Source organism: Phocoena phocoena, chromosome 14 (genome assembly GCF_963924675.1).
Source record: "Phocoena phocoena chromosome 14, mPhoPho1.1, whole genome shotgun sequence".
In the NCBI taxonomy this organism is placed as follows: domain Eukaryota; kingdom Metazoa; phylum Chordata; class Mammalia; order Artiodactyla; family Phocoenidae; genus Phocoena; species Phocoena phocoena.
This window is the reverse complement of record NC_089232.1, coordinates 5,781,119-5,803,815: the sequence shown is the minus strand read 5'-3', so window position 1 is coordinate 5,803,815 and position 22,697 is coordinate 5,781,119. Positions and strand designations below refer to the sequence as shown.

Sequence of the window (22,697 nt, the reverse complement as noted above, 5' to 3'; positions counted from 1 at the left end):
GAGCCTGGCCCGCTAACCGCTTGATCTTGGACTTCTAGACCCCAGAACTGTTGTTCTTTTAAGCAACTCGGTTTGCAGGTCTTTGTTACAACAGCTCTAGGAAACGAATACACTGCCCAACTAGGGAGATTTCCTGGCAGTCCCTGCACATCCGCACAGAAAGTAGGACGGCTTCAAACGTGCAACAACAGGGCCTCCGCAAGCTCCCACAACAGACCAACCATCGCACCCAACGATCTTTCTGGACCCAAAACGGACTTCATAACTAATCTTTACTGACTAGTTGGTAACGTTATTTATTTCACCCATTGCCCTGACTTGTCAATAATCTAAATCCAGCAAAAGGCAAACTCAGGGAGGAGGCGCCCACGCATTCAAAGCCTTTAGCAGAGGCTGCCCTGGTGGCGCAGTGGTTAAGAATCCACCTGCCAATGCAGGGGACATGGGTTCGAGCCCTGGTCGGGGAAGATCCCACATGCCATGGAGCAACTAAGGCCATGCACCACAACTACTGAAGCCCACATGCCTAGAGCCCGTGCTCCGCAACAAGAGAAGCCACCACGATGAGAAGCCCGTTCACCGCAACTAGAGAAAGCCCGCCCGTAGCAACGAAGACCCAACGCAGCCATAGGCTGGGTCTTTCTCTCTAACTGGATGACGGTGAGCAAGTCGTTGTTTTAACAGATTGGCACAATCTAACCCTAAGTGTCAGGGAAAGCCGAGATGCAGGCAGTGGCACAGAACACCTCTCCAGTCCCAAGATCCTCGTCCAAAACACGAGGGTCTTACCCATTCACAGACAAGCCTGAGCTAGGGCTCAGAAATGTTCTTCAATGCTGACACTGACATGAGGCCACTGTGTCGGGGTCCCCAGGCAGCCTGGGGGGTGAGGCGGCGTGTCAGGGGCACGCACAGGAGGTAGGTGCCAATGCAGGACTCAGGTGAGAGGCTGCAAATCATGACACAAACCCACAAAATGCATGGGTGGCACATCTTCCAATGCTGTCATTCCATTAAGTGAAAACCAAGATACAAAACTGCATATACACTATGAACTCGATAATATCAACAAAATTCACAGATAAAGCTGGAAAATCAATACAAAAAGGTTAACTGTGGGATTAAGAGCTGTTTCTTCTTTTTCCTCTCTTTTTCCAATTTTCTACCATTAGCATTGATTGATAAGATCATGGGAGAAAGCATCATTACAAAAGAAATGTTTCTAGTGTTTTGTTTTCTAACTTACAGAACTAAATCATGACGGGAAATGGTCTTTTTAATACTACTCTACTGACTGTTTTATGACATTTTCCTTCCAAGGAGAGCCAGCTCTTGTGATAGTGTATTACATAATCGCTCGTGGAACCAAGATAAACTTCCAGACCAGTCAAGGTTCTAATTGTTCAAGGCTTTAAAATCAGTATTTAAATAAAATAGTACCCCCAAATTTCCAAGATGGGTCCACCTGTGTTTTCAGCCAGTGTGTTGTCACACCAGCCTGTCACAAGCCCTTCCCAGCGGGTCTGAACACTGGTCAGTGTGTAACCACAGTGTGTAACCACAGCCAGGAATGTATACATACTTATACGGTGGCATTTGTCAGACAAGCCATCAGGCCGAGCAGGTCATACAGCAATGCGACCTGGGTAGTTATGGCTACAAATAAAAGGGTAGGGGGACTTCCCTGGAGGTCCAGTGGTTACGATTCCACGCTTCCATTGCAGGGGACATGGGTTCGGATCCCCGGTTGGGGAACTAAGATCCCACATGCCACACAGTGCAACTAAAAAAGGAAAAAAAGGTTGAGGGGCACAGGAGAACGTCAAGGCAGCACCTGTGTCCACAAAACACGAGCTCAAGGCCTCAAGAAGCCATAAAACAAGAACAGGAGAGTCAAAGACTGACACAAGGTACAAAAGGGCACACGAGCCAACAGTGTGTGACCCTAAAACAGGGATCCGGCTGTCCCCGGGTCTGATGTGGTCAGCTACATTCCAGCCGTGTCCAAAGTCTGCATGACCCCAAAGATGCTGGGGAGCCGGTGCTCTGGACGGGGTTCTCTCAAGCATGCAAAAGCCTGATAAGTTACATCCCTCGGTCTCAACCTGTCCTGTAACAATCTGTGAAAGCTCTGTGGTGCTGAGCTGCTTTTCATGCTGTGATTCTAACCCCTGTTCCTAAGAGAGAACACACTGCCCTTCCCGTGTGGTATTATTATACTGTCCCCGCTGCCACTCTACCTTATAAAGGAGAGGAGGGTTCATTGGCTTAACAGACACCTGGTTGTTTAGGTTCGGCCAGGTGCTCGCGGAGTTAGCCCTGAAGTGTTAAGCCCTCCACAAGCCAGAGAAAACCTTCCCCTCCACAGCCAAGGCCCCCCCTCCTTCTAGAACCTGACAAACGTACCTTCCGAAGCTGCCAGAAACAGCAGGAGAGAAGCAGGGGAGGATTCACTGCAAAGCAATCTCCAAGAAGAGCAGTACGATTCAAACCTTCTTCCTTTCTTTACACACATTTTTAAAAGTATTTTCATCGTTACCTAAATACAGCTTTTAAGTGCTGTGTATCTAAGGAAAGTTCATTTGCTATTTCAAGGCTCTATGAGAAATGCTTTCAAATTTCCTAAAAACAATTTCTAGAGAGTCCTAGAAGGGTTGTTTGCAGGCTAACCGAGGTAAAAAAAACTACCATATTTCTATTCCCCAAATCCAAAACTACATTAAAAAACAACTCTTCAAATTTAAGGAAAAACTTCATGTTAATTCGATATATATTAGGTTGGCGCAAGTGAGTGAATAGATTTGGCCAGGGTTTTAAGTGATCGGTGGATAGGAGGTGAGCTAGGGTTATTCCCCCAGAGAACTCACCAAAGGCAAGACTGAATTTGAGGCCCAGCCTCAATGTAACTTTTTTCCCCCAACCTTCTTGAGGACATGGTCCCTTTTTTGGTACACAGCCTAGACCTACCAGCTGCCAGGAGTACTCGCAGATTATTACTGAGGAAGCCTGGTGGCGCGGGGGGTGGGGGGTGGGGAAGGGCGGATCCAGAGTGTCACGAAGGGCTGAGTGGGCAAGAGTCCTCTTCCAAGCCCTTGGAGACATGGTACAGCTTCCCCACAGCAGCAGGACAGGACACACACTCCCCCAAATGGGCTTGTGAGCAGACTCAGAGCCCTTGTCTCGAGTGCCTTAGAACTAAGCCCCTCAATCTGCAAACCGTCTCATGGACAAACAATACAAGATCACCAAGGAACAGGTTCATGACATGTGTGTGCGAATTCATTTCCTCTGAGCAAATGATATTTTTATGCCTATTTAAAAGACAAGCACTCTCCCATGACAGATGCATTCATTATCCAACAATCCAGAAGCCTTCCGACCACTCCTCTGGCCAGCATCTCTCCCTGTCAACAAGTGCAGTTGGCAACCCAGCGCCTCCGGAGTCGTCCCCGCCCCCACCGGGTGCCCGGGGCCAGAGTTCAGATTCTGAAAACACAGCCCCGCATTCCTGAACCTGCTATTCACAGCCGCTCCCTGCCAGGAGTAGTCAAGACAGCCGTTCAAGAGACACTGTAGAAAACACTCCATTTCCCGTGTCCTTTGCATCCAGACCTGAACACTACCGTTTTGACAGATTTATTAAACACTTGCTAAGTCAGGAACTTGAGGAAATATACACACAGACATTCAAAAAAGAAAAGAAACAAAGCTTCCTTCCAGAAGTTTTATTTCCATACATCCTGGTAGATTCTAATCTATTCCAGTTTCATTTATTTTAAAAATCCTTATTTCTGTTGCAAAGAAAGTCCTGGGTCAGCCCATGCCTTTACTTCCAGAGATCAACCTCCCAAACCACAAGCCCTCAAGATTAGAAATAAGTCTAGATAAACAGCAAGGTCCTACTGTATAGCACAGGGAACTATATTCACTATCTTGTAATAAACTATAATGGAAAAGAATCTGAAAAAGAATATAACTGAATCACTTTACTGTATACCTGAAATATTGCAAATCAACTATACTTCAATTTTAAAAATGAGGAAAAAAAGATTAGAAATAAGTCATGTTAGGCAATGTTTCCTGTCTTTACCCTAATAGTGTGAAATGGCTTGCAGAGATAAGCTATAGAAGCTTTCATGATGGACAGCCCAGAGGTTTAAGGGTATCTAAACCCATTGTTTAAAAACTGTCCCCTTTCCCTAATACCAGCATCAGGGAAGAGAACCAGTACTAGAGTATTAAATTCAGAGACATCCCCAAACTCTGAATTTATAGCTCTTCCTTCACCCATCAGACATTTTAATTACTGGCCTTAATTACATTACATAAATAACTACATTAATTACAGGTAACAGACTGGAACTCCATCCTCTTCCCCTTAAGACCCTATCAGGTCATAATGCCTTGAAGGTAAGAATTCTCTAACACAGCATCTCCGCTGGGCACATACGGACTTTCCATAAATACTTCTCGAGTGTTGCTGACTAGCCAGCTTCATAAAAAGAAAAGACAAGGTGCCAGGGCTCTGCTACCCATAGCTGGGCAAATCAGATGGCCACACCCACTTCAGTTTGCAACCTGAGGATGTCAAGCGGCCCGGACAAATCTTTATGTACACATTCAATGAGGTAAAGTCGCTGAAAAGTGAAATACAGTACACAAACATACCGCAGTATTATTACTGAGCTAATAAGCAATTTCTTTTTTTTTTTAAATAGGAAGATGGGAAGAAAAAGGCATTACCAGCTGCTGTTCTTTCTTGGAGAAAATGAAGACTGATAACCGTTAAGTAATACAGACAAGGGCAACTGCAGACAACGGCCAAGTCTTGAAGTGGGCAGAGAGAGAGAGCTCCCCTGTCCAATTCCTTGAAGACAGCTTCACTCTCCTTCTGAACAAGTGAAAATTATATCCACAACCCCTTCTACCTTCTCCCCATCCCTTTTCTTTCTCTCCTCTCCCTGCTGGGAAGGACTCTCCCATTCCCTTGCTACATGTGGCCAGGTCCCAGGGACACAGCCCAGGGGTTAACTCTTCACAGGTATTTGGAATTCTGGGCTAGAGCCAGAAACCTGGCACCCAAGCTGCTAACAGGAAATTCTGGATTTCCCCCCCCACCCTCCGCCGGCCCCGAAGCAGCAGAGCTTGAAATGCCAGAAATTCTCAGCTTACTTCACACTGCCCCCCCGCCCCCTGCCCAAGGGTTATGTCCACCAACTACAGAGAACGGACTTGATTTTGTAGAAAAGAAAAAACTCTGCAGTCAGGAGAAGACTAGGCAGGGTGTGGGGGGCAGGGGGTAAAATGGGTGAAGGGGGTCAAAGGTTCACATTTCCTGTTATAGAATAAATAAGTCCTGGGGTTGTGACTACAGTTAATAAGTCCTGGTGACTACAGTTAATAAGACTGTATTGCATGTTTGAAAGCTGCAAAGAGAGTAGATCTTAGAAGTTCTCATCACGGGCTTCCCTGGTGGCGCAGTGGTTGAGAGTCCAAATGCCGATGCAGGGGACACGGGTTCGTGTCCCGGTCCAGGAAGATCCAGGATGCCGCAGAGCGGCTGGGCCCGTGAGCCATGGCCGCTGAGCCTGTGCTCAGCAACGGGAGAGGCCACAAGAGTGAGAGGCCCGCGTACCGCAAAAAAAAAAAAAATATATATATATATATATATATACACACAAATATAAAAATATATAAAAACTGAATCACTTTGCTGTACACCTGAAACTCACATAATGCTGTAAATCAACTATACTTCAGAAAAAAAAAAAGTTGACGACCACCACACCCCCCCACATACAGCTTCCAGTTATTCCATGATAACAAGCAGGGGAGGACAGACAAATACTGACTAAGCCCAGTGGCTGTCAAGCACTGTCCTAGTACTTCACATGCATTTTCCCCAATTACTATTACAACAATATGTTAGGTAGGTAGTATTAGCCCATTTTACAGAAGAGTAAACTAAGGCCCAAGGTCATACAAGGAATAAGAACAAGACTTCTTTCCTTTCCTACCTCCTCATAGTCCTATTCTTTTTGCCAACAATGATGAAGGAAATGAGATATAGATGGAATTGAGGACATATTAGAACAATCCATCAAAACCAAATTAACTTTAACTATTCCACTCTATGGCTTAGTTATAAAACACAAAAGTACATGAAATCCAAAACAATCAATCAAACAATAAACGTGAAGATGTCCCGAAGTCAAATTCTAATTCTTCTTCCTCAATGGACTGCCATGTTCCTCTAAACTAGCTTCAGTTCTCTTCAGTTCTCCCCTCAACCTTAACGGGAAGAGAAGCGAGGGTCTCTAGAACCAGGCTGAGGGTGCTCAGGAAGCTGGGGACCCCAGCAAACTGAGTACGGTCCCAGCCATACAGTCAAGTCCACAGAGGCCCAGAGAGACAGAGAATCAGATGCAAAAATCATGTCTCCTCCAAAAATTAAACATGGAATTACCAAAGGACCCAGCAATTCCACTTCTGGGTATACACCCAAAAGAACTAAAAGCAGGGATCTGAACAAATATTTGCACACCTCTGTTCCCAGCAGAATTATGCACGACAGGCAAAAGGCAGAAGTAGCTTAGCGTCCTTCGATGGATGAACAGGTAAGCGAGACGCGGTCTGTACACACAATGGAATATTATTCAGCCTTCAAAGGGGAGGAAACTGACACAGGCTGCAATGTGGATGAACCCTGAGGACATTATGCTCAGTGAAATAAGCCGGTCACGAAAAGACAAATACTGCATGGTTTCACTTATATGAGGGAAATAGAAAAGTCGGATTCGTACAGACAGAAAGCAGAATGCTGGTGCCAGGGGCTGGGGGAGGGGGAATGGGAGTCCGTGTTAACGGGGACAGAGTTTCAGTCTGGGAAGAAGAAAATTCCAGAGCCACACAGTGGTGATGGTTGCACAGCAGTGTGGATGTCCTTAATGCCGCTTAACCATACACTTAAGAATCACTGAAATGCAAAGCTTTATGTTATGCATATTCTACCACAATTTTTTTTTTTTAATTCTGTTACTTAAACCATTTTTAAAGGAACAAAGCAAAGCAAGGGTCTTGAGAGACACCAGCCCAAGAGGAGGGGAGCAGGTCTGGAGGAGCTGAGCTGGGGGAAGGTGGGAACTGAGTCTCAGGGGCCCTCTAATCTTTCTAGAAAGGGCTAAACTCAGTCAAGTGACAACAGAGCCAGAGCATCTCTGCCTCGGATCAGACGGCTCCTCATCTGTAGTAAAGGAATACGGGCCGGTGGTCTCCAAAATCCCATCCCACCATCGCCCCCCTGTGACCCTCCAGGTCCGACCAGCAGGTGTCCCAGCAGAGAGAAGGTCATCCTCGTGATGGGAAGACTTGAAACCGCAGCTGCGGAGGTTATTCTTATTTTATTATTATTATATTTTTAGCATTCTTTTTTTTTTCTATTTATTTTTGGCTGCATTGGGTCTTTGTTGCTGCGCACGGGTTTCTCTAGTGGCGGTGAGCGGGGGCTACTCTTCGTTGTGGTGCGCAGGCTTCTCATTGCGGTGGCTTCTCTTATTGCAGAGCACGGGCTCTAGGCGCGCAGGCTTCAGCAGTTGTGGCTCACGGGCTCAGCAGTCGTGGATCGCGGGCTCTAGAGCGCAGGCTCAGTAGTTGTGGTGCACGGGCTTAGTTGCTCCGTGGCATGTGGGATCTTCCCGGACCAGGGCTCGAATCCGTGTCCCCAGCATTGGCAGGAGGATTCTTAACCACTGCGCCACCAGGGAAGCCCGGAGGTTATTTTTAAATAGGAAAATGAGACCATTTCATCCCAGTCACCTACGGAAGGTTGCGGAGCTGATTCACAAAAGGGAGAGGGACCGGGGCACCCGGAAGCACCCCGGGAAGCCAACTGTGTCAACACTTCACAGAGCGCAGGAGGGCTAGGCCCCCAGACACACCCGCACCCGAGGCCCAGGGCGGAACCCCGGGCCAGCTGTGCTCACAGTAGGTCCTCCACCTGCCGGTCCCCAGTGATGAGAAGGAGGCAGAAAGACTTCAAGGCGGCAGGAGCTACTTCAAGTCTTTTGGCCCCAACACGGAGCTTATAAATAATGTGCCCAAAGCAGGCAAGAACTTCAAAGATTTGGTTCAAAGGCCCTAACTGCCTGGACTAAATATTTCCGTTTCTAAGGGCAAAGGCCACAAAAGCCAACCTCTTACGGTGTGGTAGAAACATCACAAAACGTCTTAATGAAGTAAGTTTAAAATGACGCCCAGGCTGACATATTCAAAGGGATTTGCGTGCACACTTGACAATTCCAGTCCTAGGTTAATTACTAGAATAAGAAAGTAATTACGAGAGCAGAGTTGTTCTAGATTGATTGCTAGAGTAGTCACCAGAGCAGAGTCGTTCTAGGTTAATTGCTAGACTAAGTAATCACTAGAGTAGAGCTGCTCTAGATTAATTACAAGAGTAGAGTACATTCCATGAGGGCAGGACTTTGTCATGTTCACCGCCTGGAAGAGAGCTAGGCGCCCAGAAGCCCAGTAAATACCTATTCAATGAACTTGTTTCCCAAGAGCTTCACGCTCTTAAAATTCAACTGTTTACTGACCACAACGAAGGCCTGACCTAACACTGAAACACGCACACACGATATTAAAAAGTCCTGTGTCAAAGTCACTTCAAGCTTCGGGTGGTGCGGAATTCCGACCACCTGTCCTGCTGCACCTGGCAACCGGGACCCCAAGAAACCTCAATTCTTTAGAAGCCAGTGTACAAAAATGGTTGTTTCAACGAGAAAAGCAGAGGGTGGTTAGTTCGCACCACAACCAAGTTATTTTTCCTGCAGAAATTTCCTAAATAAAGGTTTTTTTTAAGTTCTACTTTATATTTTGTTATTGCAGGCTCAAAATACCTCAATCAAAGTGGACGAGTACTTCCGGGCTGACACTTAAATGTATTTGTTTATTTAACTTTTTATTTGGAAAGAACTGCAAGCTTAAGGAAAAGCTTCAGGAATTAAAATAGGACCAAGAACACCCATATACCCTTTGCCTAGAAACAGATTCACCAACTGCTAACAGCTCACCCCATCTGCTCTAACACCCTCTCTTTTTCTCATGAGAGATGATATGCGATGACCAGTATGATGTGATATGGTGCGCTATGCTCTATGACATAATGTGATGTGCTATGGTATGATGTGATGTGATGTGATACGATATTGAATACGGATATTCTCTTAACACAAGAGCCTAGCTGCCGATGTCACTCAATTTAACACATGCTATGCTTTTATCTACTCTGTGTATTCCAGTTGTGTTATGTTACCCAATAACAAACACCCATTAGAGCATTTTCCCCTCCAGCCCAGGACCCTCTCTAGGGCTGTGTATCACATTTAGTTATCATGTACTGCTCAGTTTCCTTTAATCCACAGCCCTCCTTTGTCTTTTAGGGTTGATGTTTTAAAGACAGAAGTCCCCATCTCCCTTTTTTTGTTTTTGACAGTTTTGATCCAAGAAGTTGTTTTTAGCTTGTAATAAAAATATTCTGACATCTGAAATACTACAATCTGATTCAAATTTATAGATTTTTCTATACATCTTTAATAATTTACTCTGTTCTTAAAATGGAGATCTCTCTGAGGCTTAAGTAATGGGGAAACTGTCTAATTTATACAAGTCTGATTCTAAATAAAACTTTTCAGGAATGCATATCACAATATTATACATGTAGCATATTAGAGCACATCTTCCCAAAGCTTCTGCGATTAGGATCTTTTTGTGTAAGCACATCAGCCATTTAAGTTTCTCTCTGAGGTTCTCCCTCCCTCTCCTTCTCTCTCCCCCTCCTGTCTTCCCGTCTTCCCATCTTCCCCCCCTCCCACCCCCGCCACAGACTTTCTAATGATCTTTCTGCTATAAAGGGATGCTCACCTATGGAGCCTATGGTCTTGAGTCTTAGTAGGATTTCAGGCACCATCAATACAATCAAATCTCTGGCTTTGCCTACAGTGTGGGTTTCTGTAGATTTTAATTCAAAAAAAGTAAATACGCTTACCATTATATGACTCTAACCTAACTTTTGGCTATTAATATACAGTGCTCAAATCCAGCCTTCCAGGTCATGCAGAAAGTTAAAAACCAGAAAAGGAAAGCAGCTCTTACAGTGGGACACGCATCCCATCAAAGAGAACCTTGCAGTTCCACAAGAGGCTTTCCAACCTCTCTTCTCCTCAAATCTCAATGTTTTATTTGGATAAATGAAGACACGCAAGAGGCTGAAAGACAAAACAACACCCGCTTAATGCAGACCTTTTCACAGCAAAGCCACCTGAGCATCAGACTTCAGAACTGCAGCCCTCGGACACGCCACCATCAACCTCACCTAACAGCAACTCCCAGGTTAACATACTACGCTGGGGCGCCATCTCTTATCAGCCTCACCTGGCCACGGAGCTGGCTCAGGAACTTGACTTCAACCAGCAAGAGGTGGTACAGCAGACACGCATCTCACTCTAATGTATCAAATTCAACCGCAAAAAACAAACAAACAGTGAGAGGCAAAACGTGGACCAAAACGCAGAGGGGACAATAAATTCACCTGGACAGCCCACAACTCCAGGAGCACATGCGCTGGTGTGAGCCCCAGGGGGGCTGGAATCTCCCAGCTCCACTGAGGCCTCCACCTTGCAGAAACTCCTTGTACCAGGAACAGATTACCAAGACAGGTGACCCTGCTGGTTTCAGGGTAAGTTTAACCGCAAGCAATTTCTGTCCTTCATGTTGATTTCGGAACCTAATCCCCACATTGAGAGACAGCTCTATTATATGGGGATGAAAAACACAGGCACACGTATGTACGTACACACACACACACACACACACACAGTTTTGTTACACTGGGTTTACCCAAATCTAGTCTCTCCAGCCAAATCCTTGCTGTGACTGAATCCTTGACAGATGCAAGATCATGAGCTATCTATTCTGAAAGTAATCTTAAGGCCTTGCTTACATTTTACATTTATTTTTAATTATAACAGCAAAACAGCAACATAACAGAAACTCAGAACTCACCTTGGCTCTCTGCTCCTGTAGCAGATGAAATATCTAATCTCTAAGGTGCGCTAACCTTTTCTGCCCTTTTTTTTTTTAAACAAAGTGTTCCTGTCATGTAAATACTGCTTCTCAAGTGAGAAACTCCAGAGGTTCCTTCCACACCTTGCGTCACTAGGTCCATCCCATTTTTAAAATGTTACCAAATTTCCTCATGAAAACATTCCTACATCCCATCATTGGGCCACAATTTAGAACCCTGTTAGATGGACTCAATCATTCAGGGCAGCCAAACTTCCTGGGGAGCCTTTGTAGTTCACTGAAATAATCTGCATTTTCCATCTAGCAATAAATTCTATTTTTTGAATCCTGATAACATGATTTACAACAAGACTATTTAGCTTTATGAATCTGAGAAATAAAGTCTGGTCAAAGCACTTAGTGAAGCCAGATCAGATTGCCACCAGCACTTACCCCAGACAAGAGGGTACAAGGGGCGTGGCACCAAATGCCAAACAAGCAACATTACTCAATTTTGTAAGTTGCCACGGTCTCCTCAAAGGGTTTCTTTTGCCAGGTGAAGCAATCACTGTCCAGGGCTAAGCCAACATCCTTGGGTTCCACCTAAATTAGTTAAATTCTCTTGGTGGTCAGTTACAGATCCTTTGAGGCATTTTTGTTGTTGTTGTTCAGTCCTGAGTACATAACCTCATTTCCAGAACAAAATTCCTTGGGAAACGCTCCTGAGGTCTCCCTCCCCTGGATGCCTTACCTACTTCCTTGACCTCTTCAAATTCTACCCACTGCTCATCTCAAGGCCCAGCTGCCCTTCCGCAAGCCCACAATACCTACAGATCCATCATTCAGCAGACACTCTGTTAACAAACAATAAATCTGTAACAGTGACAACAACAAAAACCAACCAAATTCCACCTTGACCAAGCTGTACCCACACGCGGTCCCTACTTCCTCACCACCCACCAGCAGCCTCCAGCCCACCTCTACGCCACGCCAACCGGCACCCAAACTGCTCTCGCTGAGGCTGCCAACGTCTTACAAGCCTGTTCCACGTACGTTGCACAGTTGATCCCTCTTCCCTCCCTCCTTCTTAAATACACTCTTCTCTTGCCTTCTGGAAAAATCCACTCTGCTGATTTCCTCCCCTCCCCAGCCACTCCTCACCCCCCTCTGTGGTTTCCTCCGCTGTCCAGGCCTTACTGGACAGCCCGTCAAAGCTAACTTATCCAAAGCAGGCTCTCAGAGGCCACAGGGCTTTTGCACGTGCTGTTTCGTCCACGCGGAAGGCTCTTTCTCTCACTCTGCAGCAGGCTAGCACCATCCTATACACCCTGCAGGTCTCAGCTGAGATCACAGGTCCTCAGAGAAATGCTCCCTGACACCTCAAGCTAATAGCTTCCGTGTTATTCCCTCTCACACCCCCTATACTTACCACCATTGATAATTCTGTATTTCGTGGTTTAATACTGCCCCCCACCAACCACAAGCACCTTGCCCCCTCCAGACCGTACGCTTCATGAGAACAAAGGGCCTGGCATTGCTGGATGCAATATTCTTTGGGCTTTTTCTTCTTCTTTACATACAAATAATTAAGTGGATTTTGCCAACGTGTCTATAAAATATAACAGTTTGAAATATAAACACTTCCACAAAGCAAAAACTGCTGTTGTTGTTATATTATCACTGTTTTGCAGGTTAAGGAACTGAGACCCCAGAAGGAATGGGATCCAGTTATAGTACCTTACCTATAGGAAAGGGACAAAAATTATAATGTACTATAAGTGTATAACTCTAACCTGATTTCTTCTCTGGAGGAAAACAATCACCCAGAATAGATATATTTTAATTTCAAATAAAAGTACCTGTGGCTAGAGTAGGTGCATTTCTGAAAATAGGTTTTAAGCCTCTGTGAAACTGACATACCCCACATAGTTGAGACACTTTGAAGGCTAAATATAGTTTACTGAGAGGACAAATATGTGAAGCAGGGCAGTTCAGGAATCACGGCCATGAGGCACTAATACGACTGCTTCAATGCCTCTCCTGACCCCGTTACCCACGGGATCCCCTTTACCCAGAAAAAATGCCAAGCTCTCCCAAAGTTTTATCCAGTTTACATGTGCATGGAAAGAAGCATCTAACTGGACAAGGCCCATGAGAAACCCAGCAGCGCCCCCCCTTCACTCAGCAATCCCACCTGCCACTCACTCCTCAATTAGGCAACAGCCTGGGTTAGACCCGGAGTCGATATTTACATTATTGTAAGGATGTAAACATTACTGCAAGCTGACCTTTGTAGTAAAAGGATGAAATCTTTCCTAACCTACACAGCTTTTTATGTTCCCTGGAGCTGACAACTGCCCTGGAATTCCTGGCTCATTCAGCTTTCTATGTGTCAAGAATTCACCCACAAGCTCTCCCCTGGTGAGCAGATGTTCCTCCAACACGTGCAAGTGCAAGCATATCCCTGCTCTATCAGTTTCTCTTCTCCTAGGAGTTGTCCTGGAGCCTCCGCCCTGCTCCTATCTGGACTGAGGACCAGACTCTCATTTAAGGCTCTCCCTTCACCATCATCACAGAGATTCCCTTCTACAGATTTCTTCTTAAACAAGTAACAAAAAGCACAAACTATTAGAGGACAAGAATGGTACATCTGGCTGCATGAAAATTAAGAATTTGGTCCTTTAAAAGACCCACAACAGGGCTTCCCTGGTGGCGCAGTGGTTGAGAGTCTGCACGCTGATGCAGGGGACATGGGTTCGTGCCCCGGTCTGGGAAGATCCCACATGCCGCGGAGCGGCTGGGCCCGTGAGCCATGGCCGCTGAGCCTGCGCGCCCGGAGCCTGTGCTCCGCAACGGGGGAGGCCACAACAGTGAGAGGCCCGCGTACCGCAAAAAAAAAAAAAGAAAAAGACCCACAACAAAAATACAAAGCCCAGGCATGGAGTGAGATTTTTCAATACATATAATTGAAAAAGAATACAGAACACATAGACACATGTGCATGCACACATACAAAGACACACACACACAGCTCCTAAGATAAGAAAAAGACACAAACCTTTCTCAAAAGGCAAAACAAATACTTAATAAACACATAAAAAGATTCTTATCCCTATGAGGGAAACACCATCTCGGTGGTTCTCAAATACTATTTTAATACCTACTAGATTGGCCAAAAGTAACATCTCTGACCATGTCCACAGCAGCACAATTTGTAATAGCAAAACAACAGCAACTAGAAACCCAGATATCAACTGACAGGAGAATGAATGAATCAATCAATCAACAATGGTATATTCATTCAATGGGTCTCTACCCAGCAATGAAAATAAATAAACATGGTTACATGCATCAGCATGGTTCAATGCTAGAGAAACATAATTATACGTATAAAACTGTAACTATAATGGGGGAGGGGGGCAGAAAAACAAGCTTTGGAAAAAATACATAAACTATGATTCCCCTTGTAAAGAGTTTAAGAAAAAAACATACAAAACTAAACAGTGTGTTGATTAGGGATACATATAAATGTGTCAAAACTATAAATAAAAGCAAGGGAGTATTAACACATAATTCAGGATATTAATGCCCACAAGATCTCATAATTTAAAACTTCAGGCAAACTATCATCCCATTATATTCGAATATCCATTCTCTACTAGTAACTATTTATTCAGAATAAAACCAATCACACAGTACCTTTTCCTAAGGAGACCTTACTGGGGGCTGTTTATTTTGTTGTTGATTCCTCTTTCCCTTTTTTTAAAGGTAAAGAAAAAAAGGAAGCAGAAAAATAATAAAATCTAATGGTTACAACACACCCACCAAATGTTCGAGAATATTAATGACTCAGACTCGTAGAGCTGTGTTAGTTGGCTGGTGATGTGCTGGGAAAATCATTCTGGGTCTGTACAGGATCATTTCCATAAAGGTTACCAACAGGGAGTTCTAACAGCTGGGCTGGCGCAGCTGGCAAACAACCACTAATCCTTACAAGCACATAGGGCGGGTGTGTGAAATGGCAATAACAACCCTCTGTATTATTTATTCCTGTTTTCTTCGTAACTTCCATTTTCAGGATCACGCGAAACACTTCTCCACCTCAAAGGCTCACAGCTATCAATTCTACGTGGGCATCCGTGTATTCACTAAATACATATCAACAGCGCTCCAGCACAGTGGTGAGGGACGCAGACCTGGGACCTCCCTTCTGGAGCTCAAGGTCTGGTTTGCTCGAAACAGATAAAGCCACAAAGAGCCACATCACAACAAACAGTGGTCAGTGTTATAAAGGAAAAGTAGAGGGTGGGACAAGAGGATGGGGGCAGCGGGGTCCATGTCCAAGCAGTGAAGCTTAGGCTGAGACGGGAAGGAGAGGTGTGAGCACCCCAGGCAGAGGGGACAGCCCGTGAAGGCCCAGGAGAGGAAAGTGACCGACACTGGAGGGTCTTTGCTCGAGAGCAGAAGGCAGAGGAGAAAGAGCCTTAGAGGTGGTGCAGGGGTAGCTCACGCGAGCCCCCAGGAGCTGTGAAAATATGTTCAGGGCTGCTTTCGAATGCAATTGACTAAAGCTTTACAAAATAAGGGGGAAAAAAACCTGTGCTGGAAATATGATCAGATTTACTACTTTCATTTTAAATAAATCCCTCCTCGATCCAATGCTCCCAGAATATGGCTCAAGTAGATGAATTCTTTAAACGTTCCAAGCCTCCCAATCATTTCCAGCTCTTCCTAAAGAGCCCCAATTAGGCTGAAACAGCCTTCACTACCCACACATTTGTACCTCATATTATTTCCTGGAGTGACACAGCCCAGGCCTTGTTTGATTATCTAATTACAAATGCATGGCCCTTATTATGTTCTCATTAAATGCATCTGTTGGGAACCCCAAAGCTTTTGTTAATGGCTTATCAGCCCTTAGAGATAACACCAGTTACTTTACTTATATAAACCTTCTGATTTATGCTCCTGGAATCAAAGTACTTCCGTTGTTTGTGATTTCTTCCTTGTTGTGCTTCTGGAAAACAACACCAAAGTATGGAAGACTCTAGAGCCAATATGTGGGCAGTCTGCACAATGCAATGGCCGCCCTGTTGAGCCGAAGGGGTTTTGCTGGTGGCGGGGACGAAATCCACCACCAACTTCAGCTACCTGAGCAGGACTCCAGCTGACGTCAGGCGGACTAGCCATGAAAGGCCACACTGGTGCTGGGCTTCACCATTCCAGCCATGGAACAGAGTCATTCTGAGCAAGCTCTGGGAGCCCCACGGGAATCCCTAGATGAAACTCCCCCAGTCATGGGGACACTGTTCCAAAGGCAGGAGACGATTCACCCTGGGTACAGCCGGCCACTCACACTCAGTTCCCTTTATTTACTAGGATTTAATGTGGTCAAAGACCCCCTGTATCCAAATCCTGCTGGCACAAATTGCGATTTAAATATTTAATCTTCTAATTACACTTAGTAAATCCTGCGCTAATAGATAAACGTCGCTTACATCCTTCACTACAATGAAAACTATTTCACGACACTTGTGTTCTAAGAAGCGCTCTTGTTCTTCGGTTTTTTTTTTTAAATGTTACTTTCCTTTGCTTTTCTTCAAACCTACCAGGTGACGAGCACAACTAAGCCCTTCATGTATGTTGTTTATTTTCATTCTAACCCTTATAATAATCGGAAGCCTTGTGCATTGCTGATGGGAAAGTAAGATGGGGTAGCCATGGTGGAAAACAGCTTCTAACACTCTAAAGTTTTTGTCCGTGCCTTAAGGCAGAGTTATAACGAAGGCTCAAAGAAGCCAAATAAACTGGCCCAGATCTGTACCCAACAAACTTATCTTGACTCCAAAGCCCATATTTTCCACTCCCACTCCATACTTCCTCCCTTGACCCTGTTAGGAAATCGGTTACCCCATAACTGCTACAAATGTGGTGACAGGAACAGGGGCCAAAGAGAAACACTCTGAAAAGTAGAAAACATCAATATGTGATTCAAATTATAACTTTTAAACTGCCAGCCTCTTTGGGGAAAGGACTGCAAGATTATACAGGAATGTGCGTAATAAAACACTGAAAAATAAATTAAATCTTCAGAGGGACACATCTGGGTGGTGATATTCGGTCTTTATTTTTGTTGTTGTTGTTGTTAATTTATTTTTAGCTTCATTGGGTCTTCATTGCTGTGCACGGGCTTTCTCTAGTTGTGGCGAGCGGGGGCTTCTCACTGCAGTGGCTTCTCTTGTGGCGGAGCACGGGCTCTAGGCGCACGGATTTCAGTATTTGTGGTGCACGCGGCTCGCGGGCTCTAGAGCGCAGGCTCAGTAGTTGTGGCGCACAGGCTTAGTTGCTCTGCGCAGGTGAGATCTTTCTGGACCAGGGCCCGAACCTGTGTCCCCTGCATCGGCAGGCAGATTCTTAACCACTGTACCACCAGGGAAGCCCATCGGTCTTTAACGTTTCATTCATGCTGCTCATTTTAAGTGCATCAGAGACCCCCGGGGGTGGGGGGTGGGGGTGGGCAGTGATGCTGGGTGTCCTTCTGCCCACCACCTCCCAAAGGCTAACTGCTCCCACTCTGTTCTCCCAGAGCTGCACTTTTATAAGAAATATTCCCACAGGCTGGAGACCGTATCCAAGGGAACACTGTATAACTTCACTTCCTCCCTTCCAGGGCAGCAAAAATCACTCTGTCAGGAGAGTTGTGGAAACATCTTACAATACTGTGCTCAGCCACGCCATGTTCACACTGGAAGCGAAGGTCACTGCCTTCTACCACCACCTGCCCCCTCCCCAGCCCAGGATCTCCTTCTCCAAGCGGGTCCCTGGGGCTGGTAATTGAAGCCACCTGAGAGGCTGGTGCCCCGCTCCTTTGCCCTCAAAGGAGAAGCTACAAAAATAGACAGGAGGTTTCAATTCCCACCCACTCTCTCCAGCTTTTGGGTGGGTCAGCCTGCAGGTACACAGGAAGCCGAGGAGAGAGAGGGCATGTTTCCTGGCCCATGTGATCAGCTCAGTCTGAAAGCTGGGCCTCCACACCCAACCAACTTTTGAGAAAAAAAGTGGGCTCCATCATTCATGCATGGACTCAACCATCTATTCATCCTACAAATGTTAACTGAGCATATACGCAGTGCTAGGCACCATCACAGGTAAAATACCTGCCTCACAGAGCAGGCAATTTAGTAAGGGAAACAATGAACAAAATAAATATTTTGTATATTAGAAAGGGCTATGGAGAAGATAAACCTGGAGGTGTGTATAGGGAGGGAGTGTGTGTGTGTGTGTGTGTGTGTAAGCAGGAGGACAAATTACAATCCTCAATGAAACAAAACCTTCTATTTCTGAGGGTGGGCAAGTTTTCAACATGTCAGATTACTTTAAACGCCAATGGTGACCTCACATTTTTAAGCCCCTACTAACTACCTAATCTCAAACTCAGCATCGCAATACAAGAAGAGACACTTCCTTTCACTGCTCCTTTACATTTTATCTCCAGCCCTCTTACTCATCCTCTACTTGCTTCTCTCCAAAGAAAAGCCTAAAACCAGTCAGAATGCACACCCATTGATTTCATAGATAAACTCAGTTTAAGCTTTTAAATCTTTGAAATAAATTGCTAAATATCTGCCAAATTAGAATTCGATGTTTTCTGACAACCGCCACCAACATGGAGCTGGCCTCTGTGTCACGTGGTTTGATTTTACAACATTATTAAGAGCCCCAGTAAGACCAGCCATCGGAGGATGTGGTAACAGGGTTGCCTAACTGGTACAGCCATTGGCTCCCCGGCTAAATGTCCAAAGGTGGAGTGTTCAGCTGCCGTAGGGGATGCCACCCTTTCACAATCACCAGGAGGTTCGGAGTCTCCAAGAAATAAAGCAAAGTGCCAGGGGTCTTTTTGTGGGGAATTTTCCTCCCTTTTTTGGCCAATCTTACTGCCTTCAAGAATAAGAAAATTGGGCTTCCCTGGTGGTGCAGTGGTTAAGAATCCGCCTGCCAATGCAGGGGACACAGGTTCAAGCCCTGGTCCGGGAAGATCCCACATGCTGTGGAGCAACTAAGCCTGTGCACCGCAACTACTGAGACTGCGCTCTAGAGCCCGCGAGCCACAACTACTGAGCCCATGTGCCTAGAGCCCGTGCTCCGCAACAAGAGAAGCCACTGCGAGGAGAAGCCTCCGCTCGCCGCAACTAGAGAAAGCCCAGGCACAGCAACGAAGACCCAACACAGCCAAAAAATAAATTAAAAAAATAAATGAAGAATAAGAAAATTGTGCATACTCACAGCAAACCCAAACCAAGGTAAAGCCCAAAGGCACAGGTGCTACAGCCCTGCTTGATTCTGGAATGCAGCAGGAGTGAGAGCATCCTTTCGAGTTCATCTCAGACAGACTGGACCTCAAAGCAGGCTCTCCAGCAGGGCAGGCGTCCTGAACCTCCATCAGGCACGGGATCTGAGGCCTTGCCCTCCAGGCCTGGACCCTCCTCCCCTGCTGGATGGTGAATAACCTGAAGTCCTTCCCAAAGTACCCACAGGAGCAGCATCCCACAGTCCGTGTGCGCCGAACTAAGTCAATGAACGTTTGCTGGACCGACGTTGCTATGTTTGCTGTGTCACAAATCTTCAAGTCCTGTCCTCACCCTCTACTAAAGGAGACCATTTATAAGCCAGGTGCTGTGTTTAACGCACCAATGATTGAGATACACAGCCTCAAAGGACTGGGAGATGAACCCCTCCTCTGGCCTCTTCACCTCTGATGAGCCCCACAGGGCGCCACCAGCCTCCGTTTCCCAAGAGCCCAGGCCCTAAGTGTCACTGTGCTGCCCAGGGGCCCAGGAGGCCCACCCAACCTCCTACACTAACTCCCCCACTCAGAGCTTCACTGAGCTCGTAGAGCAGGCCCACCTGCTGCCCACCATGACCACAGGTCACCCCATTGCCCCTTCCATCCAGAAATCCCACCAACTCCAGCTGACTCCTTGAGGCTCAGTGAGGTCTACCCTCCCTACCGAATCCAACTGCCTGCTTTCCGGCCTCCCCGGCCTCAAGTATGGGAAGGGTAATGCCCTGGTTCTGCCTTTTCAGGACGTATGAATCGCATTTCCCCGTAGCCTTTACTCCAGGAGGGCCTCCCCCAGAATAAACAGGCAGCAGTCACCAACAATGGGCCAGGGGATCCAAGCTCGTCCCCTGGACTGCCCTCTCCCCGGCCTTGGTCTCCTCCTCGGCATAAGGAGGGACAAAATGGGAAGATCTAAAGTCCCTCTTATTTCAGATTCCAAAATCTGAAATTCCATCTAGCTTCCCTAGATACAACTGGAAAAGCCTCATATTGTTCCTCTGTTGACCTTTTAAACAGGTGTCCCAGCTAAGGCAAGTTATCCAAAGGCCTGATTTTTCAAGGAGTTTTGGACCATAACTTTTAGAGGAAAAAAATGCTTTTTTAAAAAATAAATTTTACAAGCCTGAGTTTTTTTCCTCCTTTCATTCCTAGGAGGAAAGTGAAGGGATGGGGGCGGGGAACTGACCTGCTCAGTTCTGCTATTAAGATCACGAGCTCGCGATTCGTACCACCTGCGTTCCTCCTCCGGGCGTGGAGACCGTCCCAGGCCCGCCCGGCCCGCCCCGTTCACCCGCCCGACAGTCCCGGATTGCCAGAGCCTCCCGAGCTGCGCCCCACCGTGGGCCGGCCGTGTGTCCCCAGCCGCGACACCACCTGGAGCCTCGGGCGCGTCCAGATGGCCGGGGTGCACCCGCTGTCACCTGGCCCCGCACGACGGCCCCGCTCCTCCCCGGGCGGCCCTCGCTCCAGCCGGCGTCTCTCCTTCGCTTCCCGAGCCAAGCCTGGCCTCCGGGCGGTCACCGGGCCAGGCGGCGAAGGCACCTGCCCCGCCCGGGAAAATGCACGAGCCCTTAAGTCCCTTCTGCCACCACCTCGACGGGAGCTTGCAGGAGAGAGGCAGGAGAAAGGAAAACAAGCCCGAGGCAGGGCCGGCCCGGCGTCTCCCACAAAACCGCCACCTGCGCCGCAGCCCCGGACTGGGGCCGCGGGCCTGGCGGGGAGCGAGGTCCGGGCCCGGCCGCTGCGCCCACCCGCCCCGGCGCGCCCCTTACCCGTGAGCCGGCCGCCCCCCTCGCCGTGCCCGCGGCGCCGCTGCAGGATGAAGTAGCAGCTGCTCTTCTGAGTCACCCAGAGCTTCAGGGCGTTCTTCAGCAACACCTCCTCGGGCTTGAGCCACATCGCGGAGGTCCGGCCGCGCCCGCGGGCCCCGGCTCACATCGCCCCGGCCGCCGGGCCGAGCCCACTCGGGAGGAGGAGGAGGCGGCGGCGGAGGGGAGCGCAGCCAGCCGGCGCCCTGCGCTCGTGAGTCCAGGGAGCGCGGCGGTCGCAGCTCGCCCCTCGCGGCCCGCGCAACCAGCGCGCAGGCCCCGCCCCGGCCCCGCCCACGGGTCGCCGCGCCCCGCCCACCGGCCGCGCCCCGCCCACCCCGCCGGCTCCTGCGGCGCCGCCAGGGTTTCCGAGTCCCGGCGGCTCCAGCGCAGTTCCGGAGTGGAGGGAGGAAGTCCAATCCCGGCTGCCGGGCTCCCCGCCTCTCCCCCTACGCTCGCGGGGGGCGCCGCGGCCCCTCTTCTCTCCAACGCCCCTGCGGGGAGGCAGCCCGGAGAGCAGCAGGAGGAAGAGGAGGCGATGGTGAAAAAGACATCTTCTTGTCCCAGCTGCAGTTTGCCGAGCTAGGGCATGTATCTTTGGGGGGACAGAATGCACCCCAGGAAATCCACGTGTGTTTGGAATAACACGGCACTTAAAATAACAAGAAACGTTTTTACAAATAACCAGAAAATAGCGTTAAAAGCTAAAAATTATTTTCCGAATTTTTTAAACGCTGAGCGTACGTTTTCCGTGATCTCACGAGGGATCCCTCGGAGCTGCTGAAGAAGCGGCGATGTTGTAGGACCCTGCGGCAAGGTTCACACCAAACTCAACACCGGACGCCCCTCGTGGGCACAGAAGATGCCGGTATTAGGGCTCCCCTGCAGGTCCCCTACCCAGGAACGAAACCAGGCACGCTGGTTCTCAGAGAATTGAAAAGCTGGGAAGTATGGAGTAGGTGATAGTAAAGAAAAGCTATAGCGAATATGCAGGTAGGGCTTTAAAAGTATTTCCTCAAAGCGTGGTAGAAATAGACACGTGGACGCTGGCCTCGAACAGCTGAGGGGGACTCCGAGGCATCTCCTCAAGGAAGCAGTTAAATCCAACATCCTAGAAAGAGAGGGAAAGAAACTCCAACACGACCCTCGGGTTTTGACGAAGGGACCCCTGACAACATGTGACTTAATTAGGACAAAACTGAAGTAAAGCTCCCACAAGATTCCTGGGAACTGAGTAGAACTGCTTCACTGGAGGCCAAGGAATCTGTTTGTAGAGGATCAGAAACCCATATGTGACCCAGCATGTGAGAAGCCAGGTAAGAGCCCTGTGCCCAGGACAAACGGGACTGCCCACCCAGGGGGCAGGGGCAGCTGTGGTCCAGAAGTGCAGGCCATGGACAAATATCCCCTGAGCACAACTGAGGGAGGGAGTCAGCTGTTCTCAGGGGGACTTGGGTGCCGCTGAGCGCTCAGGGTGGGCAGGGATG

General features: G+C 47.6%; 1 protein-coding gene across 2 annotated transcripts in view; it reads right to left on the bottom strand.

Annotated features, from left to right (window-relative positions):
- TBC1D8 (TBC1 domain family member 8) overlaps positions 1–21,301 on the bottom strand; it is a 123,456-nt gene extending 102,155 nt beyond the window's left edge. For both annotated transcript variants that reach the window (XM_065890718.1, XM_065890719.1), the window contains exon 1: positions 21,175–21,301. In XM_065890718.1, coding sequence (XP_065746790.1) covers positions 21,175–21,301 — 127 coding nt within the window. The remainder of the gene's footprint in view (positions 1–21,174) is intronic.
- Positions 21,302–22,697: the final 1,396 nt, after the last annotated feature.